This window comes from Gracilinanus agilis, chromosome 2 (genome assembly GCF_016433145.1).
Source record: "Gracilinanus agilis isolate LMUSP501 chromosome 2, AgileGrace, whole genome shotgun sequence".
Taxonomy (NCBI): domain Eukaryota; kingdom Metazoa; phylum Chordata; class Mammalia; order Didelphimorphia; family Didelphidae; genus Gracilinanus; species Gracilinanus agilis.
Genome location: NC_058131.1, coordinates 649,373,215 through 649,400,635, shown reverse-complemented (window position 1 = coordinate 649,400,635; position 27,421 = coordinate 649,373,215). Strand labels below are relative to the sequence as shown.

The 27,421-nt window shown below is 42.0% G+C and overlaps 1 protein-coding gene across 6 annotated transcripts; it reads left to right on the top strand.

Annotated features, from left to right (window-relative positions):
* On the top strand, window positions 1-27,330 carry HPS1 (HPS1 biogenesis of lysosomal organelles complex 3 subunit 1). Of its 6 annotated transcripts, XM_044665752.1 has the most exons (19): window positions 13-129; window positions 2,816-2,953; window positions 3,676-3,818; window positions 6,500-6,608; window positions 7,376-7,536; window positions 8,478-8,580; window positions 8,662-8,669; window positions 8,828-8,930; window positions 9,402-9,471; window positions 13,275-13,336; window positions 14,469-14,636; window positions 14,767-14,946; window positions 17,076-17,137; window positions 17,721-17,855; window positions 17,948-18,013; window positions 19,654-19,798; window positions 23,384-23,497; window positions 24,806-24,888; window positions 25,610-27,330. In XM_044665752.1, the coding sequence occupies exons 1-19, from the start codon at window positions 13-15 to the stop codon at window positions 25,770-25,772; spliced, it is 2,130 nt and encodes a 709-aa protein (XP_044521687.1). In that variant the 3' UTR covers window positions 25,773-27,330. The 6 variants fall into 6 exon arrangements, with proteins under 6 accessions (XP_044521689.1, XP_044521687.1, XP_044521682.1 ...); XM_044665754.1 differs by lacking the exon at window positions 8,662-8,669 and having other exon boundaries at window positions 1-129; window positions 8,814-8,930; XM_044665747.1 differs by lacking the exon at window positions 8,662-8,669 and having other exon boundaries at window positions 8,814-8,930; window positions 13,275-13,342.
* Window positions 27,331-27,421: the final 91 nt, after the last annotated feature.

Here is a 27,421-nt window from a genome sequence, read left to right as displayed (position 1 = left end):
TCTCCCTGGCAGATGAAGTGTGTGCTGGTGGCCACGGAAGGGGCTGAGATCCTGTTCTACTGGACAGACAAAGAGTTTGAAGATAGTCTATGGCAGAAGTTTGGGCTGTCAGAGAACAAGGAAGAAGAGGTAAGAGCCAGGGCTGGAAAGATGTGCCGACCACAAGACAAGAGGCCTTCAGCCTTCTTCTGGCTGCCCTACTCCTCTAGGCTTAGCACAATCAGTGTTGTTTCTGGTGGCATCAACTCTTTCTCTCCTTGAGTATGTAATCAGGACCTCACAGTAGCTGAAGAGAGTGCTGGAGAGCCACAAGCTCCTTTCAGGTGATCTTGGCTTAAGAAATGAACCTCTTCCACTTGCTACCTGTGTGACTTCGGACAAGTGCTCTCTTGCTCTAAGTTTCCCTATCTCTAAAAGGAGCATAATAAAAGTTACACTACCTACCTAATCGCAAGTGGCTCAGTGGTTTGAGTACTGAGCCTGGAGTCAGGAAAACCTAAGTTCAGATCCTGCCTCAGACACTAGCTGTGTGGTCCTGGGTCTTAACCTCTTAAGTAACTGAACCTCTATTTGCCTGTTTCCTCATCTATAAAATGGAGATAATAATAGCCCCTTCCTCTGGGGATTGTTATGGAGATTAAAGGAAAAACCTTTGTGAAGCACTCAGCACAGTGGCTGGCACTAGGTAGGTGCTTAATAAATGCTTAGTCCCTTCCCTGTCAAGGCTGTTGTCAGAGAAGCTGGGTGATGCTATGGATAGAACTCTTCACCTGGGATCAGAAAGATCTTACCTTAGACACTTATCAGCTGTGTGGCTTTGGTCAAGTTACTTATCCTCTCCTTGCCTCCGTAAAGTGAAGTTAAACTAGCATCAGCCTTCCAGGGTGGTTGTTTGGAGAAAATGAGGTAATTTTTGTAAAGTATTATGTAAATGCTAGTGATTATTACTCCTTATACTAATATAGAAACCTACACTGTTCTCTTTCAACCATTTCCTTCATATCTCTCAGACCACTCCCCATAGAAACAACCAGGATTCCATTGGAATTGAAATGATATTCATCACTAGTCAGGCCATGATGATTCCTTCTTAATCAGGTTTTTTTTTTTCCTACCAAAAAAAGATATATCCTTGTTTTAAGATCTAATCTTCACTGCTCAGAAAACCAGAGGCTTCACTGATAGACAGTGTACATTATACAAGTTAAGGCAGGAGTTTATTTTGAAGTCTTTTTCCTATAAATTTTGAAGCTACGTCAAGAAAACGAAATGATTTAGTGCTCTCTCATCTGCCAAAGCCTGAAAGAGCTGTTCATAAAAGTCACTGAAAGATAAATAATCTACTTCAAAAAATTAATTTATGAGTATCTGAGGCATTTTCCCCATGATACTTGGGACCATCACCTTTATCAAGTGCTTTATTTAACTTAAATGGAAATTATCTTATGAATTTTTCAGGAGCTAACATAATTATTTTAAATGTTTAAGACAAACATTTTACTTTCATTTTAAGGGTAAAAGGCAGAGTTATGTTGTATTATTATTGTTGTTGTTGCTGTTCTACATCCTGATAGAATGTAAGCACCATGAGGGAAAGATCATCTTACTTTCTCCTATTTGTATCCCCACTAAATCACAGGCAATAATTAATGCTTGTCAATTGGTTGATTGATTTTTTTCCAACAAAGTAGCATAATATAAAGAACATGTGAGAGCCAAATAGGTCTGAGTTCTGGTTCCTACTCATCCCTTTATTAGTAGTATAACCTTGGACAAATTAATTAATTTGGGACCTTTCCCACTCTTTCAGTTCCCAAATGATTTTTCTATTTAGAATAAAATAATCTAGGGAGCAGCTAGGCAGCTCAGTAGATAGAGAGCCAGGCCTAGAGATGGGAGGTCCTGGGTTCAAATCTGTCCTCAGACACTTCCTATTGTGTGACCCTGGACAAGTCACTTAACCCCAATTACCTACACTCTTCTGCCTTGGAACCAGTGCTTAGTATTGATTCTAAGACATAATTCAGTACTCTGAGCCTCATTATCATCTGTCAAATGGGAATAGTAATAATTGGACTATGTACTTTGCAATATTCTTGTAGGGTCAAATGAAAATAATTGGACTATGTACTTTGCAATATTCTTGTAGGGTCAAATGAAAATATTTGTTGGTCTAGTGCTTTTTAAACTATAAAGAAAATATTGTGAGCTGCTGCTAATATTATTAAAACTTAGACAAGTATAGTATAGCAAGGATATTATAAAATTTAAAATTTGGTTTATTCTTTTTATTTGCTTACAGGCTAAGAATGAAGCAACCTTTCCCACTCTTTCAGTTCCCAAATGATTTTTCTATTTAGAATAAATAATCTAGGGAGCAGCTAGGCAGCTCAGTAGATAGAGAGCCAGGCCTAGAGATGGGAGGTCCTGGGTTCAAATCTGTCCTCAGACACTTCCTATTGTGTGACCCTGGACAAGTCACTTAACCCCAATTACCTACACTCTTCTGCCTTGGAACCAATGCTTAGTATTGATTCTAAGACATAATGTAAAGGTTTAAAAAAAAAAAGAATAAAATAGTCTAGGGAAAGAAAACAATCAATAGCTTAAAACTGTAATAAGACATTTCTTTGTATACATGCATGTGTATACACACAGGTTTATTATAATTGGCATTATAGGGGTTTTGTTGTTATTAAGGGAGATAGGGATAGGCATTGAACCTGCATGGTATAGGAACTCCCAGGTGAGAAACCTTTCTGCCAATACAGGTTAACACTTCAGAATCTGAGAGAGTTGCTTGTCTGTCCCCCAGCTTCCCGCCCTGGAGGACCGCCTCAGCACTCTTTTTGCCCCTGTGATCATCTCGTGTATGACCATGCTGGAGAAGCTCTCGGACACTTACACCTGCTTCTTGGCTGAGAAGAGCAACCATCGGTATGTCCTTCACCTGGTGAGTGCTGCCCTGAGGGCACCAGGGGATAGATGTCCTTTCTGTGAGTCCCCAGAGGGAAGAGACTCAATCATAGCAGAGGCACAATAATGCAAGGGACTCACACACACACAAAGGGACGTTTAAATGCCTTTTTTTAAACCCTTACCTTCCATAATACTAAGTATTGGTTCCAAGGTAGAAGAGAGGTAAAGGCTGGGCAAAGGAGGTTAAGTAATTTGCTAGGAAGTATGTGAGGGCTGATTTGAACTCAAGGCCTCTGGTCTCTAGGCCTGGCTTTCAATCCACTGAGCCACCCCAGCTGCCCCTTTAAGCACCGTTTGGTGATGCCAACAAAAGACCGAGTGGTGGCTTAGCTTCAGTCAGGGAGAGGCATCCTTGGGGATTGACCCTTCAGGAACCAATCAACAAGAATTGATTAATCACCTGCTCTGTGTTTGGCACTATGCTAGACACTAGGACACCAACTGGTCAAATAAATAATTATTAATCACCTACTAAATGCTAAGCATTAATCACTTTCTATGTGCTGGGTGCTGTGCTACAGCAAGCATTTATTGAGTGCTTACTACATACCCGAGATGTGCTGGATACTGACCATACAAAGATAAAAGCAAAACAGCCCTTGCTCTCAAGAAGCTACATTCTAGTGGAGAAAATTGGTTGGAGATAAGATGGAGGTGGGTCTTTCAGAGTCTTAATTCACTTCCCTGCCCTTACAGTTTGGTGAGTGCCTGTTCATTGCGGTCAATGGTGACAACACAGAAAGTGAGGATGACCTGCGCCGGAAGCTGTATGTGCTGAAGCACCTGGTTGAGATGCACTTTGGCCTGGTCACCCTGGATGGCCATCTCATCAGGAAGGAGTAAGTCTCTGATTGAGGGGAAAGAGTGAGCTTTGGAGACAGTTAGCGTTTGGTCCAGACCAGTGACTTCACTGATGTTGGGAATAGCTAGTGAGGAAACTCTACCACTGTATGTTGGCAGCTTACTGTTCTGCTTATCGTTTTTGTCAGAACACTGAGAACTGAAGTGACTGCCAGGGTCATGCAGCAAGTATGTGTCAGAGACCAAAACTGAGCCCAGTTCTTCCTGACTTGGAGGCTGGTTCTCTGTCCAGCTAGACCCATCACCTCTCAAATCTCTTATATCAAATTGAAGCCAAACTAGCAAATATTTATGGAGCCCACTCTCTCTGTAAGGCACTGTTTCTCCAACTTCTGAGTTGCTGCTTCCATACATCCTTTGCTCTGGTCTGGCTTTCTGGTCCCTAAATCTGGCTTTCTAATCATTCCAAGGCTGAGTCAGAGCCTGGATATGAAATTTGTTTGACATAGGCCAAGGTTTGAAAAGTGGACAAGCCCAACTCATCCTCCTACCCCCAGGGAAAAGAAAAGTGACAAATTCTACATTTAAATAAAAAATAGACACATTACTGTCCATCAGTGGCATTGAACCTTCACTTTAATTCAGGAGACTTGATGTGGCACAACCCACATATCCATGCATTGTGGATAGCAGAATTTTCTGGCATTAACATGTACATTTATAAAAAGTATTATTTTTTAGGCGTTTCTTGTGATGCTCTGGGCATCTCTTTGTTCACTTTGCCTAACCCTGCTTCCTGAGTCCCTTTTCCATCTAGTGTTCTTTGGATTCCCAAAGATGAGTAATTCTGTTCAGGGCAGATTCTCCTCTGGCACTGTTCTCTCTTTTCCATCACCTGGATTGTCTTCAGACATTCCTCCAGCTTTAAGTCCTTTGATTCTGTGATTGTTCATAGAGTCCTCCAGGATTATAATGTAGCTGTGGGGAAACAGACTCTGGTTTGCTTGGAACCCAAAGAGTTCACTTTCAGGACTGAGGGTTTAAAAAACTGGAACCTTTTTCATATGCCATAGAAAGAAAATGACCAACCCCTTGGTAATGACCTAGAGCAGGGGCTCTTAACCTTTTTTGTATCCTGGGCCTCTCTGGAAGTCTGGGGAAGACACTGGACACCTTTTCAGAATGATGCAGAAAACCCCAAAATACCTAGGATTATAAATTTTAAATTGCATAACACAAATTACATAGGCTTACAAGAGAAATCAATTATATTGAAATAAAGATTTCAAAATACTTTTTTTTAAAAGCAGGTTTATGAGCCTGAGTTTAAGAAGCTTTGAAGTACTACATTCACTCATTTACCCTGAAGACCAGAGATGTCAAGGTCTCACCATCAATCAGCAGCAGAGCTGGGGCTAGAAGACAGTTCTCCTAACCTTCTGTTCTTGCTCTTTCCTCTCTACAAAGCTGCCTCCTCATAGGCCTACATCCCCCAAGATGATCTCTAGGTTTGGTAGCAAGTGGTGCAGGCAGCCAGATAGGTCTCCTCAATACCCTAACTAGGTGAGTGGAATTCAGAGATGGCTGCCACCCTAAGCTCTGTCCCAGGCCATTCAATCTGGGTGAGTAGGGTACCTGCACCTTGGAAGACATTTTTATTTCTGCCCCACTCTTCCAGAGCCCCGCACAGTGCCTGGCACAGAGTAAGCATTTAATCAATGCTTAATAAGTTGAACTAAATTCAGTGGCTTTTGGCTTTCTTTTAGACAGTTTCTCAGACCGGGGCTTCTTAGCCTTTTTTGTATTATGGCCTCATTTCTCCCATAAACTTTACCCACTAAATCAAGAAATAGAACTTGTTCCAATTTTATTTTGTTTTGATAAGATCAAACCCTGATTCTGTCATTTCTTTCATTTAATCAGAAATCCCCTTCATTGATACAGATTGCATTTAGTCTGCAACTGATAATTTTTGAGCAAGGGTTCTAAACTTTATTTGTAATTGGTGAAACCTTGGGACCCTTCTCAGAATAATGTTTTTAATGCAGAAATTACATATCATGACAAAATAAATCAATTATTTTGAAATATAGTTATCAATATTTTTTAAAAGGCAAATTTATTGAGGCACTGAGATAACACAGCGAATAGAGTTCCAGACCTAGAGTCGGGAGGATCTGTCCACAAACACTTCTTCAGTGTGTGACCCTGGGCAAGTCACTTAACTCTATTTACCTAGCCTTTGCTGCTCTTATGTCTTAGAGTTACTACTAAGACAGAAAGTAAGAGGCCTGCCCCGGGGGGCAGCTTGGTAGCTCAGTGGATTGAGAGTCAGGCCTAGAGATGGGAGGTCCTAGGTTCAAATCCGGCCTCAGATACTTCCCAGCTGTGTGACCCTAGGCAAGTCACTTGACCCTCATTGCCCACCCTTACCACTCTTCCACCTAGGAGCCAAGACACAGAAGTTAAGGGTTTAAAAAAAAAAAAAAAAAAGAAGAAGCCTGCCTCATTCCCCTGCTTGAGCATTGACCTGGTTGCTCTCTCTCTTGTGTCTCACTTTTTCCTTGGCTGAGATGGAGCCAGGTGGTGAGAGAGGGAGAGCAGTAGTGTATTTTCCCTTTAGTTACTGAATGGATTGATCATTTAGGATTCAAGGTTTGGTTAGACTTGGAACTAGTCTGGTTCCCTCCTATCATCACTGTCCTTGACCCACTTCTAGGCTCAGGCCCTCTGACCTGCAGAAGCGCACTCAAGTGTGGGCCCTCTTCCAGAGCCTGCTCCATACATACAGCCGCCTCCGAGACCAAGAGCAGAGCTTTATGGTGGAGGTAATTTCTGTGGGGTTCTGAGGAGGGGGTAGAAGAAGAAGGGAACCCTACCCTGTACGTTTTGTGATGTGAAATTCTAGACAAGGAATCCAGCCCCAGCACCCTAGCCCACCTGAGGAGAGATCGTTGCCTGGCTGGAATGAGGGACATTGATGGTCCTGAAAATTGGCTGAAATCCCCAGTTTGAATTTTCTTTCTTCAATGAATGATGGACCCTGGGTACTAACAAGTTCTTAGGAAAGAAAGCAAACTCTGTATTATAGGAGCATTGAAGTAGAGCTGAAAGAGGCCATTGAGGTCATTTATTCCATTCCCTCATTTTACAGATGAGGAAAATGAGGCAAAGGGAAGTCAAGAAACTTGCCCAAGGGTCCTGCAGCCAGTGTCAGAGGCAGGATTTGGATGTGGGTCTTTACAACTCCAAGTCCAGTCTTCATCTACCCACCTTCCCATCCTTATTAAAATTGAATGCTCATGTGCCAGGTAGCAGCTGCATTCTCTGTTGGAGATAGTTTTCTTTAGTTTCCCAAGTAAAGCTAGGACTCTAAAGTCTATATGTGACTCCTGGATTTTCGGTGTTCTCTTGTTGGCATTCCTGAGGCTAGACGCCCACGGTTGGGCCTGGGTTCCTAAGGGAGGATTGCAATAGACACTTTTCCACCATGATCATAATGACTGCTTTCATCCTGCTGTGTCATGGATGCCAAAGGATGATCAGGGTCACATCTCAGTGGTTTCTTTATCTTCACATCCCACTACCTGGGTAGGCTGTCGAGAGGCTAATCCACCCCCAACTCTGTGAACTGTGTATCGAGGCCCTAGAAGAACACGTTGTCCACCACATCAATACCCACTCTGAGCATGGTGGTGAAGAGGTCCTCCATGCCTTCCTGGTTGTCCACACTAAGCTGCTGGCCTTCTACTCCAGGTGAGCCCTCAACATTCTACTAATGCAGAAAGAGACAAGCAACTTGGTTTTACGCAGGCCCCTCACTTTTTGTTTACAATTTCCTCTTCCCCAGAAATGCTCCCATCAGCCCAGTTCTTTAGTGCTTTGATCAAGGCCCACCTCCTCTATAAAGCCTCATCTGATGGCCCTCACTGAGCTCTCCCTTCTCTCTAGCTTGTAGTTCAGCCTTTGTTATAGTCTTGTGTCCTTCTTTCATTGTGTCATATAAGAAAGTTCCATTTTTTCCAATAAAAGATACACAATTTGAAGGGTTGGAAGGAACCTCAGAGGCCATCTTGTCACAAGAGGTTTTTATTACTCCCATCTTACAAATGAGGAAACTGAGGACTCAAGGGGTTAGGCAGCTTGCTCAAGTTCAAATAGCTAGTGTCAGAAGCAGATTTTGGACCCAGATCTTCTTGATTCCAAGCCTAGTACTTTTATCTGTTCTTCCACCCTGACTCACAGAAAAATTGTAAGTTCTCTGAAGATATGGGCCCTGTCTTAAGCCGACTACGTGATATCTATCCCCTGCAGTTGTTTTGTATTGTTAATCTACCTATTGACTAACCATTGCAATCCTCGTGAGGCCCATGCTTTAAAAGGCAGTTGTATACAAGTAGGCACAACTGAGATAGCATAACAAGGTGAGCAGAAAACAGCAATGAACTTTAGTACTTCCCTTATTGAACTGGGCTGGCCCCTCTCAACAACTAATTCCTATTTGTCCAGGGGAAGAGGGATCTTAATCAATTCCAATGCAGAGGACATTGTCTAGGACCCAGCCCATCCATCCTATATTTAGCTTGGTGTTGTCCTTACCTACCTAGCCATGGAGCTCCCAACCATGAGCCATTTGGAAAGTGGGGAGCACCCCTTAGGCACTTCATAACTTGTGGACTCTTTCCTTGTATCTGCAGCCATCACGCTAGTCCCCTGTGCTCGGCAGATCTCCTCGCCCTCCTCCTCATGGTTCAGGACCTATACCCCAGTGACAGTTCAACGGAAGAGAACAACATTCAGGTTGTCAGTCAGCTCCCCTGCTTGTAGCTCTTGTCATGAGCTATTGAACATTGGCATGGGGAGTGGTTTTCTGGGTGGAAGAGGGATGGGTCATGAAGTGAGGAGGGGGGAACAGAGGAGTGCGTAGCTCCCTTGTTCTCTACAGGCCTGCCTAAAAAATGAAGCTAGAAATATTCCCATGAGACAGATTTCTACTCAGCTTAGCCACCAACCTTGGTCTCAATTTCCTATAGGCTGCCCAAGAAAGACCATCCCACCAGAGACCCAGCAGCAGCAGCCAGAACATTCCTGTGCAACTAATGAGAAGCCCTGGCCCACATTCACCCTCTCAGAGGAGTTCTGAGGAGACGGTGGGTGCAGTGGGCATGGGAGATCTCTTTAGAGCATCGGAGCCACCTTGGTCCTAGACACCCATTTCCAGCTGTTCTGTCCTATCTCATAGGTTTCCATCCTTCATAAGAGAGCAAGGCAGCCTTGGACTGGGCCTGGTGATACTGCTACTGGGGAGGTTGAGGCTGGTGGGTCTCTTAAGTTTGGAAATTCTGAGCTATGCCAGTTGGGTGTCTACACTAACTAAGGTCAACATTAACATGATGAGCCCTGATGGGGTTTGGGGAGGGGTGAACAAGCCCAGGTCAGAAATGGAGCAGTTTCCATGCCAGTCAGTAGTGGGATTAAGTCCATGAAGGGCTACTACACCTCAAGCCTGGGCAAGATAGAGAAGACTAGGCTTAAAAAAAAAAAGCCTTCAAGATTCCCAGGTCAGAACCATCTGGAAGAGCCTACTTTGTTTTTTAACCCTTGCTTCTTCCTTTCTTAAGGAGATAGACAGTCTCTCAATGCCAGAGGAATACTACAGTCCAGCACTCTCACTTGGGGAACAGAGCTCAGGTAAGCCCTAGAGCCATAGGGGCAAAAAAGAGAACCAAAAGTCCAATTTTAGAACTAGTGGCAGGAAGGTCCAGGTTTCAGAGGATTGATTCCATTAATGAGCTATAGTCATACACTGAAACTTGTAGAAGCACAGTTCTCCAAAACAAAATTAGCATTAGTTTCTGCTTTGATGTGGAATACAGAATTATTAGAAATATATACACACATATATCATGCTTGAGCATACATACACATCCTTCCCTAACCTCAAAATGCCTACCTGTGAAGTGGAATAATAAGAACAAAAAACATACCACACCACTAGAGTCTTTGGACCTTTTTCTATCTGCTTCTTTCCAAATTTGAGTAAAATACTTCTTTCCCGGGCAAGTCTCCAAATCTTAATCTTCCCTTCTTTGGAATGGAGAAAGGCAACAAGGTGTAAGAGGGAGTGGGAGAAGCCTTGAATTTAGAGTCATGAAACTTGAGTTTAATCCCAGTCCTGCTAAAAATACTCTATATGACCTTGGGCAAATTGCTTCTATTCTCTGGGTCTCTGGGTCCTCTTTTATAAAAGAAAGTGACTGGGTGAGCCAAAATCTCTTCTGGTTTGAAATGTGTTTGATTGGCTGGTTGTTCTTATAAATAAAACTTACTGTCATGTTGACTACACAGTAAATAGACTGTCTATCCACTGCCACAAAGATCCATGACCTGTGTACTTTTCTGTTCAGCTACACCAGATAATCTCTTAAAACAAAGCTTTTGGATGCATACCTCCCCACTATTGAGATCTCCTTTTCTCATGTTGCTTCTTTCCTCTTTCTGCCTAGGCAACTAGGTCCTGGGGGCTTTGTTCCCCTTGCCTTGCTTCTGTCTCAGGGTTTTCAGTCCTTGTCCCTTGGCTGTGTCTCTCCAACTTGATTTCTTCATTCTCAGTCCATGGGCACATGTGTTCTGTTTGAATGCAAATCTCTGACTTCTTAACCAAAATATGGCAACCTCTGAGCAGGAATTTTGGCTAGCACAGCATCCCCTTCTTCCCCAGCTCTCCCCCCTCTGCTTCTCCTGGCTAAGGTGAAAGAAATTTTAGCCCTTAGAATTCCTTGACTTCCTTGAGCTCCTAGTCATATGCATATGTCTTTTAGGATTTCCCCTTGCTTCTTCTGTGGAAGATTACTTTCCTTTCTTATTTGTCAAGACCTAAATAGACTCTCTGTCTTTGGCTGATCTATAAGGGACACTGTTATTCCTCCCAACACCCTTCCTCCTATTTCACAACCTTCCTAACAAAACTGGTGCCTTTCCAAAGTTGGAACTTCTTGCATATCCAGCTTCTAGTCTTTAATTCCATCTCTCCTTCTGCTTCTTCTCATGATCATCAGCTCTCTGAACCATCTCAGCTTACTTTATGGTCTGAGAAGTTCTCCTTTCTAAGTCTTTTGATCTCAGATTACAGGGTTGGAGGAAATGATCCCCAAGGTCCTTTCCAATTCTGGTCTCTATTTAGTAAGAATCTCTTCTTCATTTCTTTTCCCTCCAGCTTTACTGAGCTGGTGGGGGCATATCTCAGGCACATCAGATTTCATCTTGGGACCCTAGGCAAATTCCTTTCTCTTTCCCTTCAGGCCTCAGTTTCTCCATCTGTAGAGGTAATGGCAAGTATTCACTAGAAAGCCAGGCCTGGAGTGAGACAAACTTGGTCAGACTCTCATTGGCTACAGGACCCCTTAAGCACCCTCATTTTCTGCTCTCTATAACAAGAGGCTTAGACTCAGAGGTCTCTTAAATTCTTTCCAGTTCTAACTATGTGATCCTATGGTTCTCAAGTGGGTCTCCTGTGTAAGCTAGAAAAAGTTAATTTAACCTCTTTCTGGACCTGTTTTATCAACTATGAAATGTAATCATAGCCTTAATAAGTAAACATGGTGTAACAGTGGGAGAAAAAGCCTTGAACTGGGGGTCAGGAGACTAAGGTTTTAATCCCAATCCTGCCAAAAATACTTTCTGTGACTTTGGGAAAATTGTTTCCATTCCCTGGGCCTCAGTGTCCTCATCTATAAAAGGAAGAGATCAGATGATTTGGTCTTGGAAATCTCTTCTTTAAATTTTTAGGACTGGCTAATTGTTCTGATAAATAAAACTACTATCATGATGACTACACAATAAATGGACTATTATATAGTACCTTAAGGCTTGCAAAATGCTTTACAGAGGGGCAGCTGGGTAGCTCAGTGGATTGAGAGCCAGGCCTAGAGACAGGAGGTCCTAGGTTCAAATCCGGCCTCAGACACTTCCCAGCTGTGTGACCCTGGGCAAGTCACTTGACCCCCATTGCCTACCCTTACCACTCTTCCACCTATAAGTCAATACACAGAAGTTAAGGGTTTAAAATAAAAAAAAATAAATAAATAAAAATGCTTTACAGATATCTCATTTTTCCTCACAACAACTCCAGGAGGTAGGTGCTATTATTATTATTATAACCATTTTACAGATGGAAAAACTGAGACTGATCAAGATTAATTGGTTTACTCACTCATCACATAGCTAAAAGTATTCCAGGCAGGATTTTAAGAAGGATCTCATGTCTTTGGACTCAGCAGCACTCTCTTTACTGTGCTGCCTAACTATAGATAATAATATGCTTCCTATGATGTGGTGAAGAAAGTGTGTATTTCAAATCTAAGAGCACTGTATAAATTCATATAATATGAACAAACAAGTAGGAGGATTGGTCTCAGCCACAGAAAAGCTCTTTCTCTATCAGGGCTAGAACAAAGGAAGAGAGAATGAGGAGTGACATAGAGGTATTTTGAAGCATAAAATGGGGAGAAGAGCAAGTTCACAACATATGAACTCTATTTTTCTTACGAAGGGAGGAGGTGGGGCCATCTGCAATGAGCTTCCAGTAAGCCTTTTTATAAGATAGGAAATCTCCAGGTTACAGAAGAGTTATTTCCAAAAGTTCACTTGTCAGTCATTTGAAACTAAGAACATGTTTTTTTTTTTTTTTTTCTGAGACACCATGTTGTACATGTTGGTTGTAGGCAGGAAAACTGTGTTAGAGAGCAGCACCGTGGTAAATACACAGCCAGTTACTTTGATATTTTCTTCAATTACAATATTTATTAAATAGACTTTTTTACAGGCTGACTTGAGATCTGAACCTTGTACAACATGTGTGGAAAAATGTGTTCTATAGTAAATATGAAGATGCTAGAAATGTCTACATCATTGTAGCTATTGTAGCCATTGAGCAAATTGTGGGTGAAAGGATAAGAGGGGAGGCTAAGGAGGTCAGGAGTTATTGGGAAAGAATTCTAAGGAATTTTGGTGGAGGAGCAGGTGCATGTATGGAAATTAAGAAGAGGAAATGATAGAGGAACTGTGTTCCTGCTTAGAGCCCCTGCAGTGTGGGACCTCTACAGGACTTTTACCACCCAGACTTCTGCCTTAGCTGCACCTTGGATCTTACCCAAGGGTCTCCTCTCTGTAAAAGGGAGCATTATTTCTGAGGGCACATTTCCTTTCTAAGTAACCCCCACATACTTTTGTATGGTGATATATAGTGGTCATACAGCAAGAAGGAAATATGACTCAGAAAATGGCCTGGGACTGCTCTCTTGAGAGGCCCTAGGAGCAAGATGGATCTTCCTGCTTGTTTGTAGCGGGGCCTCCCTGCCTCTGCCTGATGCCATAGCAGTTGGTCCTTATCAGAAAATCTATCTCTGCTCTAGTAATCATCTTTCTGTCTTGTGCCTCTGATCTCTTTCCTTTGGGATAGGGCAAACAACATACAACTCCTTTGTAATTTACAGGAAGTATTGTCTGGCTGGATGCTGGGACTCCCCCAATTGGCGGGGAAGCAGATGCTGCCTTTGTCCAGGTGAGTTCCTGTTGGGGATGAGTGGGCTTAGCCTGAGACTTCAGTGGACCCCTTTGGGAACAGGTTTGGAGTATAGACTTTTCTACCAAGAGAGACTTCCTCATTTCTTTTCCTTGCAGATCTCAGAGTGCTCTTATATTTGATTTTCCTCTTTTTAACATTATGCGCACATGTTGCCAGAGCCTAGTCCATCAGGGTCATTGAATAAGGACTTTAGATCAAGGGTAAATCCCCATCCTAAGTCTGGCTCATTCTGCCAAAACACTAGTAACAGTTTCTTCACAGAACTATATAGTAGATTGCAGAATTCTAGACTTGAAATCAGGAAGACAGAGTTCAAATTCCAACTCATAGGCATAAGCTGTGTGACCCTTGGCAAATCGCTTAGTTTCTCTTTACCTCAGTTTCAGTGAGGAGATTGGACATGATAATCTCCAAGGGTGCTGCCAGCCTTAAATCCATAGCCTTCTGAATATGTGTTATCATTTGATTAATTCATTATTCCTAAGAGCTGGAGGAACATCTGGGGCACACTTTTCTCAGACTGTCTGTAAGAGATTCTAAATATGTTCCATCAAGATTCATTATGGCCTCCTGATTCAAGCTCATCTCACAACACTAGTTGTGGCTGTGCCTTTGTTCCTTTACTTGCACAATTTTTTTTTTATTTTTTGATATATCAAAGAACTGAGAGAGCAGGCTAAGGCTGAACAGCTTTAAATATTTTAATTTTTAAACTAAGTATTTAATTTCAAGGTATTTTAATGTTCTGGAGAGGCAAGATACTATGTGTTATTCTACCTCATCTCCCAGTTTTCTCTACCTTTCCCATCCTATTTCTCTAGCCATGTTGTCACATTTTTCACCTCTCCATATCTACCTTTTATTCCTGACTGTGAGGTAGAATGATTTACAGAAATCTGAAAGAACTGGTTTGGGGAGAGTGGGGTCAAACTAGGAATCAATGACTTAAGAACTGAATTTTTGGATCCAGACATTATTTTCCCCTTTTCCTATCAAAAAACAAGAAAATTCATGAAGCTGACTCTTGAAGAGTGAACCTAACCTTATTTCATCTACCTCCACCATTTCCTTTCACTCATGTCTCTCTGTCTTCTTGAATTAGATAGCAGAGGACACCTTGCAAATGTTGGTCCCCACCTCTCCTGCACCTTCCAATCCGAGAAGGATTTTCCTTGATGCCACTTTAAAGGAGAGCCATTGTGTTATGATGCCTCACACCATGTACTGCCTACCTCTCTGGCCAGGTATCTCTATGGTGCTTCTAACCAAGGTAAGAGAGTCAGCTTGGACTCGCTCTGGAGTTCTCCTCCAGACGTGACTACCTTGTCACCTGGTGAGGGTGAAGGAAAGGGGGTTGCCTTTTCTTTAGACCTCTTATTCCCTCTTCTTTCTCCCTACAGAGCCCCAATTGCCACTTGGCTCTCTCCCTTTACCAACTGCTAGATGGTTTTTCAGTACTAGAGAAGAAATTGAAGGAGAGGCAGGAAACAGGGAGTGCTCTTCGCTCCCAGCCCCTTCTGGGGGACTTGCGCCAGAGGATGGACAAATTTGTGAAGAATCGTGGAGGACAAGATATTCAGGTCAGACAGACTTCAGCCTCATAGAAAATCAGAGCAGCAGCTCAGTTCCTCCAAGGAGAAAGGAAAGACTCTTGTGTTCCTTGAGGACATCAGTGATTTAGAGAACCAAAATTAGGAAGTCAGAGGGGAATGTAAAAATTTTACTCAAAACATTAAATCCTTGAGTTCAGGAATAAGGTATTTTTTGTTAATCAAATAGTCTGGTCAACAGGATTATCATAAATCTCATACATGACTCAACATTTATCAAATAACTTAAAATTCAGTCCACATGTGTTTTTTAAGTTAATATCATAGACTTTATATATGATATATGTATTGTTACAATGTTTTAATTACTTGAGCTTTTAAGAAATTAGGCTTAATTTTTTTTCTCTTAAAAATCTATTCTCTGAGGGGCAGCTGGGTAGCTCAGTGGAGTGAGAGTCAGGCCTAGAGATAGGAGGTCCTAGGTTCAAACCCGGCCTCAGCCACTTCCCAGCTGTGTGACCCTGAGCAAGTCACTTGACCCCCATTGCCCACCCTTACCAATTCCACCTATGAGACAATACACCAAAGTACAAGGGTTTAAAAAAAAAATCTATTCTCTCTCCCATCTTCCCCCATTGGGGAAAAAAAAAGGAAAAGGGGGGAAAAAATCCTTGTCACAAGTAATCAAGCAAACAAATGCCTGCATTGACCACATCTAAAAGTATTTCTCTCTGTCTATACCCTTGTTTCACGGAGACCTCTGAACTCATGATTGGTCAGTTCATATATATATATATATATATATATATATATATGAAACATTTATTTTGCACTACCACTGCAAAAGGTGCTGTGTAAGTTGTCAAAGAACTAACTTTAAATTATGTTCCTACCCTTGAGGAGATTTTAACTTTACCACGAAGATTATATCTGCACATGAACCAAAAGAATCATTAAGTAGCAGCCCAAGATGGCATAGGGCTATGATGGCAAACCTTTTGGTACCTTTTAGGGACTCCATGACCGTGCCCCACCCTCCAAGACTTCATGCCATGTCTCACCCTCCCAGGCTGTGTTCAGTGCCCAATCTTCCTGCATTGGGGCAGGACCTGGCTCCCAACTGGGTTGGGGAAGGGGTTACCTCCTACAGCCACAAGGGACCCTGCCCCTGCACCCATCCATCCCGGGGGTGGGCAGAGCAAGGGGACTGCTGCCCAAGTCCAATGGAAAAGGTAGCTGAGAGACCCAGTGTAGGAATGGGTGCCCACAAAGAGGTCTCTGTGTGCTGTCTTTAGCATGTGTAGCATAGGTTTGCCATCATGAGCATAGAGCATGTGTACCAGCCATAGTATGTGCACTCAATACTGTAGAGAAGGAATAAGAGAGAAGATCAGGGTGGGCTGGAGTAGCTGGGAAAGATGTCATGGAAAACATGGGATTTGAATTGGGGCTTTGAAATATGGGTAGGCATTTTTTAGGCCAGGAGGAAAGGGAGATTATCTAAGACCAGGAGAATGATGCAGTAGCCTTGCACATAGTAGGCATTTAATAAATTTTGGGTGGGTCTAATAGAAGTCAGCAATGCAACCAAGCAGGGAAGGGGGTGCTGTACATGGTAGGCTTCGTGGAAGGTGGAGAGACCTGCCAGGTTGAAAAAGAGAATGTGACAAGGAGTAATGGGGGATAAAAATAAAGGAGGACAAGTGGGCCCAGGTTAGAGAGGGCCTTGAATGCAAAGATGATAAGTTTAGGCTTTGTTCTATTGGCAGTGGGATGTTGATTAGAAATTTGTAAGCAAAGGAATGACGTCGTGAAGGTCATGTTGTAGGAGGGTAAGCCTGATGCCACTATGAAAAATGAAGTGGAGCCAAAGGGAGTAAAGTATATGGAATATTAAAACCCCACTGGAGTTTTTGATGATTCAGGAGGCATTTCAGGATCTTTTGGGCCTCAGGGCGATCATCCTGAATGTGTATGAGCATCATATTAAGCGTACAAAAGAGCTAGACCACAGGATGGTATCTGACTCTAAAACTGATTCTGAAGTCATCACAGATGTATAGGAATCCCTGGGATTTCAGCCCTAGCTCTGGCATTGCTGGGGGGTGAAAGGTCCTTTGGGGGGTCTGGATCCCTACAATTCTTTATTCTCATTTCAGAACTCATGGCTGGAATTCAAGAACAAGGTTTTCTCCAGAAATGAACAAGGGTCATACATGGAGTAAGTACAAGCTCTAGAAAAATGGGCTGAATACAGAGAGGAGAGTAGGTGGGAAGGAATAGCAAAGGTGAGAGCAATGGGAGCTATTCGGCAGGGAGCTGGACAGGATGACTTCTAAGGCTTCTCACTAATGTGTCTGAGTATGAGATGATAGGAAGATGCCAGAGTGCAAAAAAGATAGAAAGGTGCCAGGAGAAGCTCAGTAGCCACAGAGCTAGGGAGAGAATCCCCAAGAAGGATTATCATCAAAGAAGAGAGAACCCTGTGGAAACTGAGGTTCTAGTATGTGGGAGAGAGGGCAGTCAAAAAAAACAGGCCCACCGGAAATTGGGGAAGAGAGGACACTTGTGTCTGCAGCACTAACCTCTTGAGGCCCCCAGCTGCCAGTTCCTTTGAAGGGGATGTTCTCTGTTCCTATCCTGGTTCCTATGCTTCTTGGTTTATATGTTGCCCCTCCCATTGGGATCTGAGCTCTTGGAGGGCAGGGACTGTGTTTACTGGTTTTTTTGCATCCTGAGTACTTAGCACAATGCATGGGACCAGGGCTTAATGAGCACCTACTGATTGAGTCCTGGCTCCTCAGGATTATCCACGCCTGTGGCAAGGTAAAGCGGCAGCTTTGCTCCATGTATCGAATCTACTTCCTGAGCCCTGTACCTGGAGAGGGAGGACCCTGTCTTCCCCAGAGCCTTCAGAACCAAGTACAGAGTGTCATCCAGTAAGTAGGTGAATGATTAGTGAGGTGGGCTGGGCCTAGGCTGGATCCTCCAGCCACAAGTCACCTGGGCTTCCTCTGTTTTTATCTGACAGAGAAACGCTGGTAGACTGGAAGGACTTTTTAATGGTGAAGAGTCAGAGAAACATCACCTTGGTGTCATATCCTGACTAAGGAAGGGGGAGCCAGAGCCTCACAGGCATGTTGTGAGATTCAAGTGAGATGATATTTGTAAAGTGCTGTACAGATCTTAAATTTTGGTACACATACATATACTTGCATATAGTATTGAGTATATATATAAATATATATGTGTGTAATGAATATCAAATGTATAGATACTGAAATATTGAGTATATATAAAGAGACTGATCATATAGATAATACCAAGTATATGTGAATATTGCATATATTATATAAATGTATATATAATATGTGTGCAGATATATATATGTATGTGTAAATATATGTGTGTGTACATACATACATACATACATACATACATACATACTAGCTATTAAAGGCAGAAGGGAGGAAAAGGGAGTCTCTGAGCAGGGCAGACAATCACCTGACCACTGTTTGCTTCAGTTTCCTTATCTGTAAAATGGGGACATGATGGCACCTGCTTCCCAGGTTGTTGCAAGGATCAAATGAGATAACATTTGTAAAGTGCTTAGCACAAGGCCTAGCATTTGTGAATGCTTGTTCCCTCCCTTTATGATGTCAAGTACTGTCCTTTGAATACAGTTTTCCTGAGATTTGTTGGGGAGAGATTATTTTTCCCCTTCTATAGAGGAAGAAAGAAAAAAGGTCACCCTTTGCTAGGACATACCTGGCTACATGTTGGCCAAACTAACTGTTTCCTTTCTGTGGATGTTTATTCCTTCATGTATAAAAGATGAAACTCCCCCAATCTATGTCAAAATGCTTAAGCTCCTAGAACGGGGAAATGGCTTACATCTAGACTAACAGCATCAAGAGAGAACCCTGAGACCCCCCTTCCCCAATTGCACTAGCAAGAATGTTTGACTGTCCAAATACAGGAATGAGACGATACCACTGGTTGTCAGTATACAAGTAACAGGTATGAAAATCAGGTTGATGGCCACAATGTTAGTCACTGGCATTGATAGAGCACTTTAAGGTTTGCCAGTTGCTTTACATTCATTATCTCATTAGATCCTTATAATAACCCTTGGAGGAAAATGCTATGATCATCCCCATTTTCAAATGAGGAGATGGGATCAGAGAGTTTTTGTGAGGTCACACAGCTGGTAAGTATCTAATGTCAGGATTCTCAAGTCTTACAGATTCTGATTCCAACACTGTGCCTTCTAGGCCATTCTGTCTGGGTCAAAACAGTCCATTAACTGTCGTCCCCTTACCTGTCCTTCCCCTCAAATACATGAGTCTCATATGTCTCATGGAACTCCCAAGACTGAGAATAATGAGGAATTAAGGAGAAAGAGGGAAAAGAAGTAATATTCTTTAAGGATAGGAGGGATAAAATGAAACTCGAATTCAGTTAAAAGGCATACCTACCTACTTAATCAATGTTACATGTAAAACCCAGTGGAATTGTGCGTCAGCTAAGGAGGGTTAGGGGGGTTTGGGGAGAAGGAAAGAACATGAAATATGTAACTATGGGAAAATCCTCAAAATAAAAAAAAACAAATAAATAAATGACATAAAAGGCATACCTGCTGCCTTTGGTGATGGATGCTTCTAGATTTGGTTGGAGGATTTTCCTGGGATCCTCCCTGATGCTTAACATTAGTACCTCCTTAACTCTGGCCTTCACATACCTGGAAGACTTCCCAGGTTTAGTGCATTTCATCTATGTAGATCGAATGACTGGGCAGATGGTGGCTCCCTCCCTCAACATCACTGGGAAAACAACATCTGAACTGGGCAAGGGGCCCCTGGCCGCTTTCATCAAAACCAAGGTAATCCCAGTGTCCCCTCCCTTTCTAGTAATCCTGTCTTGTGTGATTCTTTTCAAGATTTCCCCTGTACTGTGGGTGCATGTAAAATTAGCTAAAGCAGTTTCAATTATGAGCCAAAAAAATAAATAAAACATAGCTTCATGCTGCATTTGAAGAACTGGGAATATTTAGCCTAGAGAAGAAAAGCCTTGGTGGAGACAGGAAAGGCCTCTGAGTATCTGAAGGGCTGTCATACCAGTGCTCAAAGCCTATGCCCTGTAAGACTGGCCTCCTCACTGTTTATCACACACAGCACTCCATTTCCTGCCCCTGTATCTTTGCACTAGCCTAGAATGTATCCTTACTCCCACCTCATAGATCAATGGTTCCCAAACTTTTTTGGCCTACCGACCCCTTTCCAGAAAAAATATTACTTAGTGCCCCCTGTCACATACTATCACCACCCCCTTACAGTTATTCACTACCCCCAAATACACCTGTGGCCATCACCACTTCCTGGATTGCTGCGGCACCCCACCAGGGGGCAGTGGTGCCCACTTTGGGAATCACTGGCATAGACTAATCATTAATTCCAGCTTAAGCCCAGCTGTCTAAATGAAGCTTTTCCTGAGCCTCCCAATGAATTGTATTCTCCCTCGCAAACTACTTTATAATTTTCCACATGCGGTTGATTTGCACTTATTCTCTTAATCCTTATTCTGTAAATAAAGAGGAAACATGGATGGAGAGGGGAGAAAAGGGAAGGGATGAGCATTTATATAGTGCCTACTACATGCCAGGCTCTATGCTAAGCACTTTACAAATGTTATCTCATTTGATCCTCACAGTGACCCTGGAAGGTAAGTGCTATTGTTATCCCCATTTTACAGTGGAGGAAATTGAGGGAGACAGAGGTAAAGTGATTTGCCCAGGGTCACACATCTAGGATGAAGCCAAATTTAAACTCCAGTCTTCCTGACTTCAAACCCAAAACTCTAGATCTAGTGAATAAAGAGCTGGCCTTGAAACCAAGAAGACCTAGGGTCAAGTTCTACCTCCTACATGAGCTGTATGACACTGCATGAGAAACTTTCACTTCTCTACCTCATTCATCTCATTTGGAGAAGGAAAAGGTTGGATCTGATGGCCTTTGAGGTCCCTTCCAACTCTGGGAACTTCCTAACAATTAGAGCCCCCTGAAGTCAGGAGGACCTGCTGCTCAACCCTATAGGCCCCCTCATTGGGGGTCTTCAAACAAAAGCTAGAAGATCCTTTGGCAGGAAGATGCCATAGGGATTATTAGTCAGGTGTGGTTAGCCCTGGGGCCCTTTTTTTTTAAAAATAACAAATTTCCAAATGAATTTTCTGAAGTCATATAATCCAAATTTTCTCCCACCTTTCCTTCCTCCCCCTTCCCAGAGCTGGCAAACAATTCAATCTGGGTTATACATGTATTAACACACAAAACATTTTTCCATTTTCTATTATTCATTTATGTAAGGTGAATAATCTTATAAAACCAAAACCCTACAATATATACCTAAATAAACAAGTGATAAGTCATATGCTTTCATCTGCATTCTTACTCCAACAGTTCTTTCTCTGGAGGTGGATAGCATTCTTTGTCATAAGTCCCTCAGAATTGTTCTGGATCATTGTGTTGTTGTTAGTAGCAAAGTATCACATTTGATCATTCCACAACATTGCTGTTACTTTGTACAATGTTTTCCTGGTTCTGTTTATTTCACTCTGTATCAGTTCGAGTAGATCTTTTCTGAAATCACCCTATTCATCATTCCTTATAACACAATCACCATCATTTATTTGTTCAGCCGTTCCCCAATTGAAGGACATCCCTTTAGTTTCCAAATCTTTGCCACCACCAAGAGAATAGCTATAAATATTTGTGTGCAAACAGGTCTTTCCTAATTTTTTATATCTCTTTGGGATACAGACTTAGTAGGACCAAAGGGTATGCTTTCATTTATAGTTCTTTGGGCATAATTCCAAATTGCCCTCCATAATGGTTGAATCAGTTCATAGCTCTACTAGCAATGCTTTAGTGTCCCAATTTTGCCACATTCCCTCCAACATTTATCATTTTCTTTTACTATCATATTGGCTAATCTGATAGGTGCGAGGTAGTATCTCAGACACAAAACTGTTTTAAGTTTCATTTCTCTAATCAAGAGTGATTTAGAACATTTTTTCTTATGATTATTGTTAACTGATCACTTTATCCCAAAAACTGCCTATTCGTATCACTTGCCCATTTATCAATTGGGGAATGACTTGGGTTCTTATTAATTTGGCTTAGTTCTTTATATAACTGAGAAATGAGACCTTTGTCAGAGAAATTTATTATAAAAACTTTCCCCCCCCCCCAGTTTATTGCTTTCCTTGTAAGCTTGGTTGCATTGGTTTTGTTTGTACAAAAACTTTTTAATTTAATATAATCAAAATTATTCATTTTACATCTTATAATGTTCTCTATCTCATTTGGTCATAAATTATTCCCTTCTTCATAGGTCTGACAGGTAAACTATTCTATATTCTCCTAATTTACTTAGAATATCACTCTTTATGTTTAACCAGAGACCCTTTCTTGATATTCGTGGGTCAGTTTGTGAAAGAAGTCACTCCCAAGGGAAGTGAAGAATTAAAAGATATATTGATTTTTGCATAGATTTTCACTTGATATTCACGAATGATTGTTGCATTGAATCTCAGGAGTTGTAGTCTTTTGAACATCTTTTTTAAAGTTTTGTTCATTATCCAAATTGAAATTTCCCCTAAATGTAATTATATTTTCATAGTGATATCAGCAAATATCCATCCTGTTCTCATGTAGCTCCTATAAGAGATACCAGAACATGGCCACTACTGCCCCCACCTGAGGCCACCTTCATCTTTGATGGTCACCATCACAGCCAATCATGTGTCATTAAGGCAAATGTAGCCAGGTAGTATAATGGAGTCAGGGAAGACGAGTTAAAATCTTCTCTCTTCCCTTTCCCTCCCCCACTTACTAGCTTTGTGACTATAGGCAAATCAGCTTCTCTCAGCCTTGGTTTCCTCATCTTTCAATAGCACCTACCTGTTGTAAGGCTCAAACGAGATAATACATGTCAAGCACTTTATAAACTTTTAAGTACTATGTAAATATTAGGGATGATGATGATGTGAGACCACTCATTCTCTGAACTTGGCCAGGATCCAGAGCCTCAAAGCTGTTATAAGTCAAAGTGTATCCCCTGATACTGCCCCAATTCCAACAAGCATCTCCAATTTCAGAGGCCCTAGCTGACTTCTAGCTTCCTGGTATCTAACTTCCTAGAATATGAACAGAAGTTGAGTGATCACAATTAGTCCTTTGTGTCATAAGATGTGTAATGTCACTTTAAAAATCATAGTTTAAAGTATTCATTCATTGAGGTTTGCAAGTGATTCATCAAAACAATGCTTGTTTGTAAGGTTTTTGAGTGGTGGCAAGCAAGACAGAGAACAGTTTAGACAAAAAGAAAATTGAAAGCCGCAGCTTAGAGAAGCAAGTGACTAGAGGGCAAGGTAAAGTCTTCTCATTTTCTCATCTCTCTTTTCCCCCAGGTCTGGGCTTTAGTTGCCATGGCCCGGCGATACCTCCAAAAGGGTTTCACAACTCTGACATTCCAAGATGGAGACTACTACTGCTCCTACTTTCTGTGGTTTGAGAATGACCTGGTGTGTACAGCCATGCCCCCAGGAACAAAAAGCTGATGTGTTTATGTAGCTATACGAATGTTGTTGTTTTTCCTAAAACCCTTCCATTTGTGGTCTCATTTTAATTTCACAATGGCCCTAGATGGAAATAGAAGACCAGTTAGCTTAGTTGATTAGAGGACAGGGCTCATAAGGTCAAGGATGCAGATTATACTGCCTTTGTTCCATTTTATGACTATTATTTATATTATTATATTATAAGGCTATATGTTTGCTAGTAAGGGATAAGCTGAGGTTCTGACTTAATTCTTCCAACACTACTCTTTAAATGAGACCATACTACCTTCAGCAATATAAAAATAGGGAATGGGTTTTTACCCCCTTATTTTTTTGTTTTCTTTTTCTATTCCTTGCTTTCTCTTTTTTCTGGCCCTCATCTTCAGTTCTTCCTCTCCACATGTTTTTTGTTTGTTTGTTACTTCTTTTTTTCTAGCACCAAAAGAGCTATCACTTCAATCTCCAGTGTTCACTCAACCCTATTGTTGTTTTCATTATCTAGGTCTTTTTTTCATCTCTGCCTGTCCTTTCTATGCCAGAAGTGCTGGTTTCTCCCTCTCTCTCCCCCAACCACAATAGGCATCCTTCCTGATTCCTTTCTCCTCTCCTCTCCCAAGAGAGCTCTGGACCCATCAGTATCCAAGGTAACAGTTGATAAAAATATCAGACAAAAGGGATCAGAGAGTTCTGGCAGAATGACTAAGTGAGAAGTTGATTCTAAACCTCACTCTCCTTCATCAGTTCAGAACATCAGGAAATGCACCAAATAAAGGAAAAGAAGGAAAATTCAAATCATATTGGAGTATCCCAGTCCAAATTATCTGGGACTACTCAACAATAAGAAAAAATGAAAATAAAGACTAGAAGGACTATTCTAAATTCTAGAATTTCTCCTTGGCATAGATCATTAATTATTAAAGGGAAACAAATTGTTGGAAAGGAAGGGAAAAAAAAGTTTATTAAGCACTTACTATGCACCATGCACTCTTCTAAGTGCTAAGGATACAAATACAGTGAGCAAGATAGTCCTTTACCTGAAGGCATTCTGTTCTTGCCCTACAGAGGGCAAGGGTTGGAGATGGAGGGTACCAATGGGGTGGTATGGTTTGGAGATGGTCAGTCTGATTTCTTTTATAGCAAGGAAATGGTCCTTTTCTGAAAGAGCTTTGCTGTGTAAAACCTCAACTAGCTTCTCACTGCATCAGTTCCTTGTGAACTTTCTGCTTGTACCTCCTTCCAGTCTCTTTTCACAGATCTTTTGCTTTTTTTTAGGGCCACAAACTACAGGCAATAGAGGTTCCAGTCCTTTCTGATGACTCAGTTCCCATCGGTGTGCTTGGGGGAGACTATTACAGGTAACATCCTTCCAGAAAGGAATACCTGGGGGAAAAGAGAGATAGAAATTGCCTATTTATATACATTTACCTGCCTTAGGAGCATCTGTGTGTGTGTGTATAGATATATCTATACACACACACACACACACACACACACACACACACACACACACACACACACACACACACTCACTCTTAATGCCTGACCTTGCTGTACCTGATACAGTAGCATCTTGATGCTCTGGGATTGAGGAAGCCAGTTAGAAGGATGTCTACACATGTGGCCACAAAGGAAGCTTCTCTTTCTGACCCTGTGCTATTATCCTAATAGGCACTACTGATTCCACCAAGCTTTTATTATAATATCAAATATGTCTAGGCCTGGCAGATTTTGTTTCATGTGGGATTAGAGCTGGAATCCAAGGGATAGGAAACTCTCTGAAAGAGGGGAATTACTGTCAGAGAGCGAAAGGAGAAGCAAGTACAATTCTAATTGAGTGTCAAAGAGCTCAGAAAGACTAAGGGAGAAATCCTCGAAAACTAAGTTAATGGAAATCTTGCCCTTCAAGGGAGAGGGGTCTGTAGCTTGGCAAACATCCTGGGTCAGCATTATCCTTAAGGAGAACTGGGCTGGATATGGACCTTTGAGATCAGCCAGCCCATGGGATCCAGCACTTGGCTAATGACTTAGGACAACTGCTCTCCTGAAACATGTGTTTTCTTTTACCCCGTCTCCTAGGAAACTTCTGCGCTACTACAGCAAAAGCCGTGCTGGAGAAATAGTGAAATGCTATGAATTGATGACCATCCATCTCTCTGTTCTTGCTGTGGACATAGTGGTCCAGCAGGCAGCTGAGCTGGCTCGGCGACTGGGGGAATCATCCCGTATCCCCTTGCTCTAGGAGACCGGACTGTTCTGTGTCTCTCAGGTTCTTACAAGACATTTGTTTGGTCTATTCCATGGCTTCCCTCTTTCAGGACCTGTCCAAGGTCCCCAAATGTTCTCGCTTGGGAATGGACATGCCCCACTTCAGGTGCTCAGATTCTGCATTGATACAGATCACAACTGATCTATGCTTGCCCATCCATCATTTGGAGAAAAATGCCCTCCTGCTTAGTGATAGTCCTAAAGCAGCAGGATGAAATCTCCATGCCTACATATTCTTGAAAAGCCCCATCCTGGCCAATCCATGTATGAATGGTATTCAGAGACACCTTTCCATGCCACAAAGCAGAACTGTGGTGCTGTAGATCTTAGCATCAATGATATAAATGACACTTTGTGCTGGACGGACCAGGGTGAGGATGAGAGGCAGGGGTTGGGCTTCCCTCTAAACCATTCTTCTCTCTGCAAGAAAATGATGAGCTTTGAATGGGCTCTTGTGTTCTTAAAAGTTTCAGGGATTTTGATGTCAGAACTCAGAGGTGCTAAACCTAGGGGCTGCATCTTCAGTTGTTCTCCCAAAAGAGGAGGAAGTTACTAATACCTGATATGCAGGGGTTTGTGACTTTAGCTCCCTGCATAGCTTAAAGCACTTAACTTTCCTTTTTTTCTTCACTGAATTTCCTTTTATCCTGTCTTATTAGGACAGGAAGGAAGAATTTACTCAAACATTTGACCTCCCTGTCTTTGCCTCCCCAAACCCAAGAGGCTTCATTGACTTATCAAATAGTAAAGTAGGAAGAGGGCTTAGAATGGGCCCTTATGTCCTGCACAGTGGACAGTTCCTACTTGTTCACTCCCAGCTTCCTCTGTGTGAGCTAGGACGTGGTGCTTCTTAAATTCCAAGTAAAGATAGAAAATGAAGAGAAGGGAAGGGGTATTTGCCCTTTTAATGATACTCCATTGGATGGAATATCTGTCTTCCAAAAATGTGGTTTATATTCCAGAACCTTAAAGAAAGAGTAGAAAGAAACAAGAAACCAATTTCCAGGTCTTCTTCAGATTTTAATCAAGGAGAAAGATGTTGAATTGAAGAGGCATTGATTGATAATAATAAAACATTAAGTTCTATAAATACTTCATTTCTGCTTTATATATTGTAAATCTGCCTATACCACCTGCTCATTTCTTTTATCAACACAGATAAGACCACAAGTGACTCTGTAGTCACTGCAGTTTGAGTGACTTTGCTTGTCCTCACCCCAGGAGATTAAGACCATATTCCTGAGTTGGAATTTGCCAGTGGATCACTGCAACACACAGGACAGTCTAAATGCAGGCCCAGCCTCACCAGAACAAGGCAAGGCCGGCTTAAAAAATGTCAGGCAAACTCAGCAAAGACCCTACAAATCTGGAGCTCCCAAAAAAGGAATTAAACATTTGGGATTTTGAGTCTAGCAGGCAAACCCTGTCCTATGAACCCACATTCCATAAGAATCTCCAAGAGGTTGACTATTGGACAAATACCCCAGGGGTCAAGCAGTCTGGATCATCTAAATAATACTGATGATATTAACATCGATAAGCTCCCACCCACAGTGTGCTCTGGGCGAACTGCTAAACACCAGTGTTCCTGGGATGCAGCATTCATACTGCTCCCATGGCCTT